Source organism: Sceloporus undulatus, chromosome 6, assembly GCF_019175285.1.
Source record: "Sceloporus undulatus isolate JIND9_A2432 ecotype Alabama chromosome 6, SceUnd_v1.1, whole genome shotgun sequence".
Lineage (NCBI taxonomy): Eukaryota > Metazoa > Chordata > Lepidosauria > Squamata > Phrynosomatidae > Sceloporus > Sceloporus undulatus.
In genome coordinates, this window is record NC_056527.1 from 121,994,711 (window position 1) to 122,010,681 (window position 15,971).

Here is a 15,971-nt window from a genome sequence, read left to right on the forward strand (position 1 = left end):
CACATCAGGAGTTCATCGGAGACACATGCCTCAGCAATCTGACTTCCAAATTAAGCCACTGTTTACTTTCTAATGATCAATCGCAAGACAAAGGAGGCCAAATGCAAGATGAGTTGAGACAATCCCATGTCAAGGTCTGCCATACCTTTCACCATTTTGGGGAGCCCTTTTGCAAAAGGAAGGAAGATAAATGTACAGTGGGGTTTGGTTCCCCGCTCCAATCCATGGATGTTCAAGTCCCATTAAATACAATGGATAGTCAAAGGACATCCCATAGAATATAGCAAAATCATGGTTTGCTTTTCAGAATTTATTTATTTCTGAAATATTTTCAAGCTGTGGATGCTTGAATCAGTGGATAAAAAAATCCGTGGATACGGAGGGCCGAATGTATAATCTTGTTTGACCTTTGCTCTCTAAGGGTTTGTCTACATTACTTATAAACCCTGAATGCGGGCCTCCAATATTTCAGATGAAAACTAGGACATATTTGGCCAAGCAACTTCAGAATGTGGTCAAGACGAGAAAAGATATTACTGTAATGGGGAACAACACACAAGTTAGGAAAGCATACAGCAGTTTGCTTTTGCCTGAGTCTCCTGGGTTAATCGGGTGCAAGCTACAGGTAGCCTTCGGTAGCCACGGATTCAACCATCCATGGCTTGAAAATATATAGATTCCAAAACGCACACCTTAATTTTGCCCATTTATACTATGCCTTTGTATTTAATAGAACTTACACATCTAGTGATTTTGGTATCAATGCCGGGTCCTCTAACCAAAACACAGCAGATACCAAGGGTCCACTGTACTTTGCCGCTTTCAACTCAGTTTGGAGCAAGTGAAGCAAGCAGAGGGCAAAGGGGGAAAGTGGAAAGAGGAGAAACCAGGATGTTTTAAGAGCAGCAGCTGTAAAAATTGAGACATATACAATTTATTGGGATTGCCCCTGCCGAACTGTGACTGCTGGAAGCTATGGGATGGGAATGATCTTTACTAACTACTCCACAAAGTTGTACAGTGGATTGTTGATCCTTTATTGGAAGCTGCCCCATATCCTTAGCAGAAATGGGAAATGTCACCACAGCTCCCCCAAATCCCCAGCCAACATGGCTCCGACAATACAAGAGAGCAGCAAAATGCCCAAAATGCAAACCTGGGAGAAAAGGAAAAATAACAGAAGGGCCATCAAGCCAATTCCAAAAAGCCACTTTTATTTAATAACATGTCTATACCATTTTTTCATATAAAGAATTTCAAAGCAGATGCATTTCCGGGCAACATAGCTGGGGAATATATATATATATCTGTTTAATATCCCAAGTCCACAGTATAGTTTTTAAAGGAAAGATACAAAGACAGCCAGCATGATCTAGGGGTTCGAATGTGGGACAAGGACTCTGGGAAGCTTAAGGGGTGATCTTGGGCAAGTCACTCTCTCTCAGCCTCAGAGGAAGGCAATGGCAAATCTCCTCTGAATAAAGCTACCCCCCCCCCAAAAAATAATAATAATGAAAGGGTGACTTGAAGGCACATGATAGGAAGCTGGTCAAAAGGATAATGCCCAGACTAATCCTTTTAATTTGACTGGTCTTCCCAAAGTTGGCACCTTCTAGAGGCACTGAGTACAACCCTATCATCCCCAGTTATCAGACAATGGCAGTTACAGTCCAACATATCTGCAAGGCACCAGCTTTTGGAAAGCTGGGCTACCCTCTTTTTACATTTTGCTCATCTCATAAAACCTGTTTTATCGCCACTCCAAGCCTTTGCATAGCAGTAAAATCTTTCCAGAGGTGAAAACTGTTGGAGCCCCTAAGAGTCCAGTAGCTCCTTAAAGGCTAACATATTTATTATGGCCTCAGCATTCATAGTTCACACCTGAATTCAGGAGGTGCATGGAAGCTCATCTCGGACTGGGCATACAGGGAGCAGGAAAAGACAGATTGCCACTGAAGTTGGGAAGAAGGAAATGCAAAAAACATAAGTACAGCCAAGTTGAGGTGTATGTAAAAGTCAGACAGAACGCTCATAAGGTCCTGTTGCTAAATATCCTGGCACTGATGCATTAAGATCTATGGCATGATAAAAACCCACATTCTTGATTCAAGCCAAAGGGGACAAAATTGGGAAAAGTCAGTTCAAGGGAAACAACAAAGCATCTCAGAAAACCAAAAACGTGTTGTTCCTCCCCATTTCAGAATATTGCCCACAAAGCGTATGCCATAATAAAAGTTAGCTATTTTTTTAAAGGCGCCCCAAAACTTGTCACCGTACCCACCCACCCCAAAAAAGGAGAAGATTTGTATGCAAGAAAGATTTCATAGACTTGGAAATCAAGTTAACCTAAATGCAGCCCTGCTTGAGAAAATGAAAAGGACTTGGTGGCTTATTTTTTTTTGAGGGGGGGGGATGCAATCCATCTTGTTGGTCAAAGTGAAGCTTTCCAAGGTGTATTTTAACTCAAACTTCCAAAAGGGAATAAGGGATGTTGTGGCCTCGTATGTTTCTTTCAACCAAGAACACAAGCAAAAGATAGGAGATATGTGTATAAAAACAGCCTTTGCAGCTCAAAAGACAAATCCTTATCTCCCTCAGGCTTTTTGTACAGCAAATATGCTCAAAGGGGGACCAACATGGGATGCAGCTACTGTCCCGAATGGATGAGGTGGCCCATGTGACCAGCCCAGGAGCATGACCTCAGTGCTTGGGTGCTTTATTTCTTTGCACTACAACTCCCAGAATCCTTTGGCTGATATGGAGTAATTGCTAAGAAATGTAAAACACCCACGCTCAGTTCCCATCCATCTTTGCTTGCTTTTGTTAACACCATCATATAGCCAAATTTAACCAACTGAGATATCCCTATGCTCATTAAACGGATGCCAATTCTCTGGAATTACTCTGGAAAGGAGATCAGAGTCTAAGTTTAAAATATAGAGTTGAAGTGGAGAGAAAATGAAGATGCCATGGGGCAAGGAAGGGACAATTGTTGCTGGGAAAATGACATTTTCTCCATGCAGAAAGCTACATTTTCAGCCACTAAGTTTGAAATGGACCATTTAATGCAATTTTGCCTAATGCAGTTTTGCTTCAAAGCAAGAGTCAGATTTTGTTTTTTTGAATTGACACTGGAAACTGAGGTGTGCCAGAGAGACGCAGAGGTACAAATCTGTGCACAGTCTATTTCAATATAGAATTGCTGGCTCAGTATCATGGAAGCAGCCGTGCAAAATTAAGCCACCTCCATAATGAAAAGGCAAGAGGTAGGTTGGACAGCAAAGAGGAGAGAGTCACCTCTGCAGTTTCCAGGCTAAAAGGGACCTGTCACCACCAGGCTTTCCTCCACCAAGATGAACCCACAAAAAAGACATACATAACATCAGTTGTCTCCCCAGTGAGAAAATGGGGAACCAAGAGTGAGAGTAGGGATAAGCAAAGTGCAGCCTCCCAGGTATTTTTGCACTGCAAAACCTAGCATCCCTCACCTGTGACCATGCGGGGAAAACTTGCTGGGAATTGCAGTCCAGTAACAACTAAAGGGGATGCACTTTTATCCAGAAGGGAGACGGTGGATCCTGACAACAGTGAAGAGCAGAGATCGGCTTAAGAAAAAGGAAAAAACCCAGCAGCAGCAGCAACATTTAGCAGCATTTTTTTGCCTACAACAGTAGCTTCCTCCTTATAAAAAAAGTAAACCTTCACAACCTCCAGGGAACCAGACTGGGTCCATGCACCTAGCCTGGCTTCCCTATTTACAATCTATGATCCAACGCTTGCTCTAAAATAGAAATGGGGACCCTCTGCAGTCCCTGAGGGCCTCTAAACTCTTGCCCCCATATTTTGAGGCTGATTTTTCAAGTTATTTTCCCCCAAACCACACAGAAAGCCCCCCTCAGAAGCATAAAAAACACCAATCCACCCATAGACACCCCACATACCTACATTTCCCTCTGCATTCTCTCCCAAAATGGTGAAACGTTTGCCATTTTGCAGAGGGACAGCAGAGAAAAAAAAGAAGAATTTGGTCTTATTGGGGGCTGGGGGGGTATGGCGATACAGCCCACACAGGGGGCCAGGTAAGGGCCAAGCTTCTCCTGATGTACCAGATAGGCTGAAACACCAAGGATTTCTTTCCATCCTGTATCATTGGCAGGTCTACCAGGGAAAGTGTGACACACATACAAAGACAGAGAGACTACGGACCAAGTGCTACATTGCACCCAATAAAATTAAACGTGCAGCAGCTTCAACACTCAGGACAACACAGTCTCAGGGGCTGTAAGATAGCTAAAAAGGGGGGAAGAGCATTAGGACAGAAGCTGCCTTTCTTTGTTGTTTTCTTTAAGGAAGAGAAGAATTCACATTTCTTTGTTCAGTGGGCTAGTGTCTTCAGTGCAATGCTTACCTTCTTCTACAGACAGTACCAGGAACGCCTGGCCTGTCAATGACAAGAACAGTGGTCTTGGTTTCTTACAGCTACATATTATCAGTTTGCCTTGTCAAGGATATCTTCCTCTAAATCAGTGCAGAGGAGGGAAATCATGATCCTTTAGATGATACAGGACTGCCCCTCCCATCAACCCTTGTCAGCAGAACCAATGGTGAAGGATCATGGAAGCTCAAGTCCAGCAACATCTGGAGGGCCACTCATTCCATCTCCATCCAGGCCTCACATCATCACCTTCAGACCAAATGGCCATGGCTAAAATACCATCGTCTCCACACACAGACACTATGTTGCAGGCCACCCCTTGACACTTGCTAGTCCAAAGTCCCCAGCTGAGTCCAGCAACTCCAGGTGACTTGTTAAGATCTGCCCACCATGTCGTAGAAGTCCATTTTGCCCTACATGACTGAGGATACGTCTGTCAACCATCATGTCTTGATGAAGACTCAGTTCAGAGAAGGCATTGTAGAGAGTAGTATAAGGCTGTCTTCACCACCCTGCGGCTCAATAGGAAACTCCTGAACTAATGCAGGAGTCAAGCCACTGTAAGTTTCAGAACCAGAAGGGCTTGAGCTTCCACAGCGTAGCTTCTCAAGATCAGCCATGACCATCCCACGGCAACAAAAAACCAACCATTGTCCAGAAGGCAAAGGAGGGAAAATGAGGACCAGGACGGGACGCTCTCCTGATCAGTAAAAGTGCTTCCGGCTCTGTTCCTGCCATTTGTTGTAAACGATGATGCCAATGACAATGGCAAAGACGAGAGCCACCAGCGAGAAGAAGACGATGAGGAAGAGAGCCAGGCCACTCATGGGCTCCATCGGCGTCTCCACTGCAGAGGAAAGAGACAAGGAGTCAAGCTTGGAGACAAAAGTTAAGAGCAACATCTCTGGGTCTCTTGACCTGGGCTGCCAACTTTCCCTCAAGATAGAGAAGATAAACACCTGGCAGGGTAACCACTGGGCTACCCACCAAAAGGCAGGCTCCTGTTGGTCACAAGAGCCAGAGCAGCATAGTGGGAGGACTGTCTCTTGGACTGCTGAGAAGCAGGTTCAGTTATGAACTTAAATGGGTAACCATAGCCAGGCACTACCTCCCAGGCTAACACAACTCATCCAGAGACCTATGTGTGTTATGTGCTTTCAAGGCACCTGTCAACTTAACAGTGACATCTGAAACTTCATAGGTTTTTTTTTAAAGCAAGTAATACTCAGAGGTGGTTTGCCATGGCCTTCCTCTGAAATATAGTCTACAACTCCTTATATTCCATAGTGGCCTGATCCTGCTAAACTTTCAAGATTAAGCAGGACCTGGTCCCTTCAAGGTGTTTAGGCTACAAGACCATAGGATTCTGACTTTTATTACTGTTGCTTCCTTTAGCCCCATACTGTCATCTCTGACTAGCAGTAATATTCCAGAGTGTTTTAGGCAAGACTCTTTCTTAGCACTACCTTAAAGACCCTGGTATTGCATTCTTGGTGGTCTCCAAGTATTAACTGGTCTTCCATAATCAGATGAGACTCTGTCTGTGCATGCAAACCTGAGCTCCTTGTATCATAAATGAAAATTAAAGCTCAATGCAAGCCTGCTGAGGCTTTCCAGTCCTCCCACCTTCTTAGGCACATGGAGTGCAAATGTGAGGAGAGTCCTTTGTGGCTCCCTCAGGCTCTGGAAACTGCTACAGAGGAGGGATAAATAGTTGTCCTTCCACCAGCAGACAAAGATAAGAGAAGAGGCCATGCACACATCCCTTCCAGTGGTACCAGCACATAAACCCCTGTTGATCCATATCTACTTACATCCAGGAAGTTTCATGTTGTCCACAACTGGAAGAAAGACCTCTTTGTCCCGTTTTTCTTCCTCCAGCGACCTCTCAACTGTCAGTTGGTACAACTTCAGAGAGATGATATCATGGTTATCTAGGGCAGAAGAGGAACAGTTTGGGCACAGGGAAGAAATACATGCCTCCCTCCATAGCTTGCTGAAAGTCATCCTCATCTGGAAGGACAAACCAAATGGCATCTTAAGTGCCAAAAAAGCTCCAAGCTAAGGGGATGCAGAGTGAAAGTAACTGCAACAAGCCCATGGTATACACTGCAGCTTGGTTCTAGGGCCATTCATGGATACCAAAATCCATGGAGGCTCAAGTCCCACTAGATACTGTGGTGTAGTAAAAGTGCGTCCCTTATATAAAATGGTAAAATCAAGGCTTGCTTTTTGGAATTTAAATATATATATATATTTCCAAGCTGTGGATGTTTAATTTTGTGGATGCAGAATCTGTGGACATAGAGAGCCAACTGCATCTACAGTGGCATGGAGAATCTGTAGCCTTCTGGAAACAACTGGACTGCTAAATCCCATCAACACAGCTTACATAATCAATGGCTGGGGACAATGACAGCTACAATCAAACAAAAAGCCAAGGAACAGAATATCTTTGCAAGCCACCCATACCTGACAAATCTCCAGTGACTGAAGATACACCAAAATAGTATCCTCTTGGCAAGTGGACACCTGGGATGTCAATGCAGTCTCTCCATTCGTGCTTGCCATCAATATCAAGTAAAATCTGAAGGGAGAAGAACATTCAGTCCAAACCGGCTACTTCCCAGGCTGCACTTGGGCAGGAGGAACAGGTTGGGGAAGAGAGAAGAGACACCACAGATTGAAAGTTCAGAAGCAGACTCTCACCGTAAGCCTCCTCTTCACGTAGCGGATCACTAGGAAAGTGTCATGGTTGAGATTGCGAACCATGGCTGTGCAGCCACCAAGTTCAGTAGGCCTCCCGTCCCGGTCGTGGTCATAGGTGAGGGAGCCATTGTTCACCATGGCAGAGATGTAAGGGAAGATGCGCTGGAGGATGAGACCAAATACAGGTCAGCTAAGAGTTTGGCTGCCACTCCTCAGAACACCTGGTTGCATCAACAGGACAATGAAGGAGGGAAGGAGGCACGTGCAGGTGAGGCAGCCAAGCAAGAGAAGAAGAAAACTCAGTTCAAGAAGCAGCAGACCCCACTCTTGACAATCAAGCATCTCAGCCAGAGAGCAATGTGAGCAAAAGGTGAAGGCGCAGAAGAGGTCCAATCTGCTACCATCTGCAGCCTAATCCATTAAACAGCAGTAACTCCAACACAGCTATGGTGAAATGATTTTATACTATGCAAATGAAGTCACTTTCCAAAAGACAATACTAAAACAAAAAACAAAAACAATTGTAGAAAGAGATGGAGAAGAACAGAGACCCCAGGGGTACTCCAGCAAATCAAGCTGAGATTCATTCACTGTCCTTCTCTGGCTGCAAGGACTGCAGTGCCCTCACTGGGAAGCCTTCCTAATATATTTTAAACCCAAAAGGAGAAAGAGAAGCAGAGGAAGCAAAAGAGGATGTGACAAATGTGGAACGAAGCAGGGAAAGCATAATCTGGTACCTGGTTTCCTGCAGAATACCTCTTCTTCTGTGCCTGAGGGAATCCAGAACAGTTATTGCAAAGCAAAGGAGAGAAGGAGGGGGGAACAGAAGCAGGACACACATCACCCGTCAGATCATTTCATGTTGACCTACAAACCGGAAGGAAAAACCTCTCTTCCTCCCCCTCAGCATCACTCCACACCCAAGTGCACTTATTCCCAATCCCCTGAACCCTAACACCCATCCATTTCTGCATGACTGATATCACAAGGGTTGCGACTGCCACACTGCTGAAATAAAGGAGATTCACCATCCTACTGACAAAGGAGTCACAAGCGACCACTATCCCTGAGAATGCAAAGCCTAGAAAACTATACCACTCCATGAAGATCTTACAACAATGAGTGCAATACTCTTAATCTGGAGCACAAGGGGACGGTCAGTAGCACCCTCCCCACTAACTCTGGAAATATTTTCACCTGTCAATGGCATATGACTAATGACTGATTTAGAGATGAATGGCTAGACTTGTTCCTTAAAAAGTCTCCTTCACTGGGTTCCAGTTGACAGGCAAGAGCATGGACCAAAGAAGCCCCAGCCCACCCTCAAAGCCCCTTCCCCTCTGCTTCCACAAGCAGCCTCAAAGGTGTTGAGAAACCTTACCTCCTGTTGCTTCTCCTCATTTGGGTAGGTGTCTACAAACACTCCCAGCCCTAGAAAGTTATCCTTGCTCCCGAAGACGGGCCCTAGAACAGATTTCACTGTGTTCACAACAGGTAGCCATGGGCAACTGGTTTTCTAGAGCTTTATTCCACAGTTGTGGCAAAACAGAAACTTTCCACTTCCCTACAATGGTTGGGGGCAGGGAGGACCATTATCCCCTCCCTTCCTCCCAATCTATAAAGGCTTCCCCTTTACACAGTTTTCAAAAAGAACATGGCACCTGTCCCAGCATTTTTTATCTTTATAGCCAAGTCTGGAGCACATACATTTCCCAGTTTTCTCAGCAACATCATCTATTGGGGGGGGGGGCTCTTCCCTAAAGTTCACCCCAAAGTCCATAAACTTGTCTTAAAAGTCAGTGAACTACACAACTATTTTTATAGTTGAGGGACACTATAATTCAGTACTTCTAAAGAGCCCCAGGCTGGGAAAGTCTGTTCTACAAGGTAAGAAAGAATGGTGGTCTGCAAAGAAGAAGCGAATCAAAGTAGTAGGCCCTCCACTGAACCATCTTTTAAGAACCTTTGCATGAAGTGGCCCTTTGTTCAAACCCGCCTGTCATTTTGCAAGACAGGAGATTCCTCGTGTCTTACAAATCCAGCAGGAGACCATTATAAAATATATTTCAGTCCATAGCAAGCTGACTTTACATATGAACTAGAGACTGGTGGAGAGGAGGGAAGCCTCATTACACTTTGTCTGCCTGCATCAGGTGCACTAGGTTCTATTTTGGAGTCTAGCCAAGCCCACCAGAGTCCTTTACCTGGCTGCATCCGCTCCTTTGTGTACCAGATTGCAAAGCCATCTCCATTTAGATTCTTCTTTCCTTGCCCATGGATTTTGAAATGTACCTGCATCTCCCAGTCTCTCAAGTAGCAAGGCTGTTGAAATCAGAAAGGGGGAGAAGAGAGAGAGAAAGAGAGAGAGGATTTGAAATGGCAGGGGCATCTTTGCAACCGGAAAACTCCATCTTAACAGGGCCCATACAGACAGCTGCTTTGGGTCACTTTGAAGGTATGCTGTTTAAACAACACACACATCTTAAGAAGCCAGAAGCTGCACCAAAGGTGCACTCCAGTCCTTAGTACTGGAGTAACAAAAGGCATGGTGCAACTCAGAGGTCATTGGCACTATGCTCTTTGCAGGCAAGCAGACCCAAGCGCCAGCCTTCATCAAATGGCACAGAAAAACCTCTTGACTCCTCTTGCCAGGAACCTTTCCAAGCCATTCTTGGTGAGCTATATTTAGGATCAAAGATAAAGTAATTAATCCCAGTTGAGATTATTAAGGTATGGAGAACAGTGCATAGATATAAAAACAAACCAGCAGGGACCTGTTTAAAGGCAGGGAGGGGTACTACCAACAAAGGAGAATAAGATTACCAGGGAGTTTAAAAAAAAAGCAGACTAACAGACTATCTGAATGTTGAATGCTGGTCACAAAACCTACCTTCTTCTATTCCCACTAAAATCTCTTCCCCTTACTAAAGTATTAAGACAACCAGACAGCCAGTGTGTTGTAGTGTTTGGAGTGTTGTATTACGACTCAAGAGACCAGAGTTCAAATCATGTCTTGTTCATTGTGTTGGGGAAAGGGTCTCCAAACCACACCTTCCCCACCTTTCTCCTACATAGAGCACTAGTTTTGAGAACTAAGATATCTGATAACCCAAACACTGCAAAAACAAAGTTATGGCATGTTTTAAAAAACCCACAAGTTTTATTTGGCTGAGCTTTTGCAGACTGCTGCCCATATCATCTGGAGGAGCAATCCCCAACATGGTGCTCTCCGAGAGTGAACTAAAGCTCCCATCCCACACACACTTCAGGCAGACTAACCATGCACCTTAGCAAAGAAAGAAGCTTGCTGAGTGACATTATATGCTGTTTGCAATGATTCACAACAGATCTTAGGTCTCAGTTTATTGATGAAAGGGCAGAGAGCAATCTCATGGCAATGCAGCACATACTGCTTAATGCATTTGTCAGGAAGGTCTCAGGAGGGGGTTGATTTTACAGTAAGTCATTTGAAGCAAGAAGTCTGGACTGAAACCTTCAAGGGAGACTCACTTTAAAGAACTACTCCATCTTTTTGTGGCCCGGTCACAATTGTGACACATGAGCTGGCAACCACACACTCAAACATCCAGAAAGCTTTAGCTTTAGATAGAAATTGTGCAGCCTGATAAATATCCATCACATCTCAAGGATGACACAATTCCCATTCCTGTTTTCATCAAAATGGATCTATCTTGTGGAAGCCGGAAAGCAATCCATCAGCTTTAGGATTTTCAGCCAAGGTTGCTTGTGTTATTCTCCACTTTTCCCTTCTTGTATATAAAACAGAGAAGGATGGTTCTCAGCCTGTGAGAAGAGCAACAAATATGCAAACCACAAAATGCAAAGCTACCTTTGTTGTTCCAAACACTCCCTCTCAAGCAATGCCATGGGGCATCCTACGCAGCCATCTCAAGCCTCATGAATGCTATCTTGGCAAGCAATGAAGCGTCACGAGAAGCCAAGTTCCCACTCCTGTTTCTAGAGAAAAGAACCATTCATGCTTGCCTGAGAGGAGATGCTATTGGCTAAAGCAAGACATCGCATAAATGAATCACTACATCTTTATCTTTGATGGAAGATGTCTTAAGATTTGTAACACTCATCCGACGGACGGAAGAATACCTACTGCGAGGCTTTGCAGAGAAGGGGCGCACATTAAGGAAAAAAGGCCAAGGCATGAGTCACACACATCCCGCTAACAGCATCCCTGGCTAATGAACCAGAAGTCAAACAGGGAATGCCCATTGACAGAGAAATTCAAGAACATATGCTGCAAACAAATGCACTTACAGACAGATACAAACACAAAAGTGATGGGGAGAAAGCTAAATATAAAGAGCATAAACCTAAGTGGCTAGCAATGAAGCCTCTGAGCACAAAGGACGCAGCCAAAACGCATATCCATCCATCAGCCCCCCCCCCCTTATCCAAAATGCTGGAGACCAGAATTGCTTTGGATTTTGGAATGCCTGTATTTGCATTAACATACACAATGATATATTATACAGTATTGGAAATGGGGCCCAAGTCGAAATGCAGAATTCATTGGGGTTTCGTGTACAGCTTCTTCACATAGCCAGAAGGTAATCTTACACAATATTTTTTAATCACTGGGTCCACGAAATAAAGTTTGTGTACTGAAAGCGAAGGTGTCACCATCCCAGTCACCCACAAAAAGGGGGTTTGGTTCTTGGAATATTTTGGAATCCTGGATATGGAAGACTTAACCTGCAGAAAGTTATCAAGAGTTTAAAGAACCTTCCACAAGAAAAACATCTTAACAAGGTCAGGGACCAGATTAAATCTCAAGGGAAGGAATCCCATAGAGGTGATGCTACTATTGCAGACGTCTCTCTCTTTCTCTCCACGAGTTACTTGTGCGATCCTTGGCCCCATTAATTCCTACCAGCATCTGGGCCATCTTTTTACCCGGCTGCTCCAGGATTTACTGGCAGTTTTCCTTGTTAGACCAGTAACTATTCAGTGCCAGTGGCTTCTTTTCAACCACTTTATTTTACACTGCCAGAAGCACCCTTCAGATAGAAATCCTTCAATTAACCTAAGCTCAACCCAAACAGCTTGCTTTAAAAGAGCACTTTTTAAAGAACAATTATTCTTAGCCATAACATCCCGACTGCATTTTCCTACTTGGTTTTCTGATTTAGTCCTATATTGATGCTGTTCTACACATCACTGCAAATATATATATATATATATATGATTTAAACCAAAATAAAATGGGGATTTGGCATGTGTGTGTTTTAAACCTGATTCCCCCCCCCCCAACTGTACAAAGCAGTTTAAACTACCAGGTCAACAGCCTTCCCCAAGCTATGTGTTGCAACAGCAGTGCAAATATAGAGTAGGAAGATAAAAAGCAAATAAAGGTATCAAATATGCCTTTGGGTTAAAACTGGATGGTAGATCTTAAACAGGACACTAGGGCCCCATACAGACAGGCCAAAATAAAGCTGCTTCGGGTCACTTTGGAGGTATGCTGTTTAAATAATGCATGCATACTAAGAGCCCGGAAGCCGCCCCAAAGCCACGATCCAGTCCTAAGGACTGGTGCACAGCTTTGGTGCAGCTTCTGTACTCTTAGGACACATGCATCATGTAAACAGCATACCTCCAAAGTGACCGGAAGCAGCTTTATTTTGGCCTGTCCGTATAGGGCCTAGGAGACCAAGGTTTGAATTCTGGCCTAGCCACAGAAACCCATTGGGTGACCTTGGGCAAGTTACACTCTCTCAGCCTGAGAGGATGGCAATGGCAAAACCTCTCTCTGAAGAAACATACCAAGAAAACCCTATGATAAGCTCACCATGGTTGCATTCACACTGCAGAAATAATCCAGTATGACCCCACTTTATGCCATGGCTCAGTGGTATGGAATACCAGGATTTGCAGTTTTGCAAGACATTTATGCCACGGCTCAATGCTATGGAATACCGGGGCATTGTATTCATGCAAGACATTTAGCCTTCTCTGTCAGAACACTTCCATGCCACAACAAAACACAATTCCCAGAAGTGCCTGGCACTGAGCCATGGCAGCTAAAGCGGTGTCAAACTGGATTATTTCAGAAGCCCAAAAGTCAGAAACGACTCGAAGGCGCACAATGACAACCAAGGTGCCTAATGCCTAATGATGGTTGCCCCGAAAAAGCAAGGAATGATCTACACAACCTCCAGATCCCAAAGGAATCCTGACAGCCAAGATGGGGAATTCTCACCCTTCCCTACCCTTCACCTTTCCTAATTCCCATAGGAATGCCACTTCTGGCACTACAACTTGCTTCTCTGCTCATTTGTATTGGTTTTAATTAAGATCCCAAGCCAATTGTTCCTGCCCTAACGAAGTCCCAGAGCCCACCTGCAGGAGATGGGGAGCCTTACCACTCGGTTCCAGACGGCACCTTGCTTGCTCTGGATATCCGGCGTCAGTCGGACAAACTGGGTCATGACCATTGCGTTGCCCATGAGTTCCCACAACGAGGAGCTGGAGGATCCGACGCCTAAAAAGTGAGGAGCAGAGGGAAAAAAATCAGCATCCGATTCCTTCAATTAGCAAAACCCAGATCCCATCTTTCTCCCACATTTCACCCCCTCCAGCACACTTCTGTAGGTTCTGAAGGTCCAAAACGCACTGCAGAAATAATCCAGTTTGAGACCACTTTAACTGCCCTGGCTCAGGGCTAGGGATTCTTAGGAACTGTAGTTCTATTGTGACAGAGCAGGCTAAACGCCTCACAAAAACTACAGTTCCCAGAATCCCCTAGCATTGAGCCAAGGCAGTTAAAGCGGTCTCAAACTGGATTATTTCCACAGTGCGTTTTGGACCTAACCACACTGTGTTTTTAGACTGTGAGCCGCTTTGGGTCGGCTCCAGGACTCCTGTGCATTGAGGAGGCAGAGATACAACCAGTGCAACTACTCCAACAACTAAGCAAAAGGAGAGGGGGAGAACTACGCCTGTTGGGTTTCCTGCCTGCCATGCATGTATCTATCTTGAATGATGCCCCTGCATAAAAGCAAGCAGATGTCCCACAGGTGCTGCAGCCTCTGCTCCTCCCTTTCAGGACCCCTGTCCCAAGGCAGGCAGAGATACAACTGGTGGAGCTGCTCCAACCAATATGCAGATGGGGAAGCTGAACCTGGCAGACTTCAGCCTGCCTTGCACATTACATTGAAGCAATGCTTCCAGCTTGAATGAAAGCAGGCAGGGGTCCCACAGGTGCTGCAGAGGTTCAACGAACCGCACCTGACGGATCCCTGCCTGCCCTGGCTCTTTCATTCAAAAGGAGGCGGTTTGGGGGCGCTTCCCGCCCCGAGGCTCACCCTGGAAGGGGGTGGTGAGCGAGTGCTCCCGCTTGAGGTGCTCCTCCATCTGCTCGGCCGGGGCCCCCCGAAGGAGGAGCCAGAGGAGCCCCAGCAGCCAAGCTTCGCCCCGAAACCCTCGACGGGAAGCCAGCGCCTCCGCCATCTTGCGCCTCCCTCCTCCAGACTCAAACTGAGCCCTCTCTCCAGCGCCCCCTGCCGCCACTCTTACACACTACACAGGACGCCCTCTGATTGGCCCGCACTTAAAGCCCCGCCTACTTCCGCGTCTCCATCGCTCTCTCATTGGATGGAGGCCGCGTCTGTCTACTCAGCCCGGCCGGAGGGGCGGGCACCAAGCAGGCGGAGTATTGTGGGAAATGGAGTCCGAGGCTGAGGCGGCATTGCCTTAAAGGGATATGTACTGTGTTTGGAAGTGAAGCACCAGGCTGCACTTCATAATAATAAGAATTATTATTATTATTATTGTTATTATTATTGTTGTTATTATTATTATTATTATTATTATTATTATTATTATTAATTTCATGCCTTCTTCTCCTCATGGATAAAGGCGGGGAACAGCAGCAATTAACAGACAAACAGCATCAGTTAAAACACATCACATGACACATCATTAAAATCAATCAGTTTAATTAAAATTAAAATCAATTCAAATTAATTGGTTTTTGACTCAACTTAATCGGTAGGATTTCAGTCACTAAATTTATGTATATTTTTTAAAAACTTTATCTTGACACTACATTATATGCAACAAAATAGTCATAAAAGTACGTATTTACATACACACTTTTACAGTTTGACTTCCCAGGTTCACCCAGTTTGTATAAACTTTTATAATAATAATAATAATAGGTTTTATTTATATCCTGCCTATATCCAAAAAGGATATAGGCGGGTTACAATAAAATACACTCATCCCTCCATATTTGCGGATTTGATTGTTATATTCTCTCTAGGAAGATCTAGGTCATCCAGTGCAACTCTATGGTCAACTTTAACCAAAAGTTGCACTGAAGGACCTAGAGATTCCTAGAGAGGAAACTCTACTAGGCCTTTCTAGCTCCTCCAGTGCAACTCTATGGGCGACTGAAGGACCTAGAGATTCCTAGAGAGGACACTCTACACTAGGCCTTTATAGCTCTTCCAGTGCAACTCTATAGTCAGTGTCTGTCAGACTTTGACCACAGAGTTGCGCTGGAGGACCTAGAGATTCCTAGAGAGGACACTCTACTAGGCCTTTCTAGCACCTCCTCCAGCGCACCTCTATGATCGTCTGAAGGACCTAGAGATTCCTAGAGAGGACACTCTACTAGGCCTTTCTAGCTCCTCCAGTGCAACTCTATGGGCGACTGAAGGACCTAGAGATTCCTAGAGAGGACACTCTACACTAGGCCTTTATAGCTCTTCCAGTGCAACTCTATAGTCAGTGTCTGTCAGACTTTGACCACAGAGTTGCGCTGGAGGACCTAGAGATTCCTAGAGAG

At 45.0% G+C, this 15,971-nt stretch overlaps 1 protein-coding gene across 3 annotated transcripts; it reads right to left on the reverse strand.

Annotated features, from left to right (window-relative positions):
* Positions 1 to 1,193: 1,193 nt before the first annotated feature.
* LMAN2L (lectin, mannose binding 2 like) lies at positions 1,194 to 14,655 on the reverse strand. 3 transcript variants are annotated; one of them, XM_042474483.1, is made up of 9 exons: positions 14,485 to 14,655; positions 13,543 to 13,661; positions 9,349 to 9,466; positions 8,526 to 8,608; positions 7,882 to 7,914; positions 7,145 to 7,306; positions 6,908 to 7,022; positions 6,250 to 6,369; positions 1,194 to 5,282 (listed from the first exon to the last, which is right to left on the reverse strand). In XM_042474483.1, the coding sequence occupies exons 1-9, from the start codon at positions 14,627 to 14,629 to the stop codon at positions 5,140 to 5,142; spliced, it is 1,038 nt and encodes a 345-aa protein (XP_042330417.1). In that variant the 5' UTR covers positions 14,630 to 14,655; the 3' UTR covers positions 1,194 to 5,139. The 3 variants fall into 3 exon arrangements, with proteins under 3 accessions (XP_042330417.1, XP_042330418.1, XP_042330419.1); XM_042474484.1 differs by lacking the exon at positions 7,882 to 7,914; XM_042474485.1 differs by lacking the exons at positions 7,882 to 7,914; positions 8,526 to 8,608; positions 14,485 to 14,655.
* Between the last annotated feature and the right edge of the window lie 1,316 nt (positions 14,656 to 15,971).

Excerpts from the sequence above, each read along its gene's own strand:
- LMAN2L (XM_042474483.1), bottom strand. The coding sequence starts at position 14,629 with ATGGCGGAGGCGCTGGCTTCCCGTCGAGGGTTTCGGGGCGAAGCTTGG. Across the intron at positions 9,467-13,542 it reads GTGCCGTCTGGAACCGAGTG|CCTTGCTACTTGAGAGACTG; the intron begins GTAAGGCTCCCC and ends TGATTTCAACAG. Across the intron at positions 7,307-7,881 it reads GGTATTCTGCAGGAAACCAG|CGCATCTTCCCTTACATCTC; the intron begins GTACCAGATTAT and ends CTCATCCTCCAG.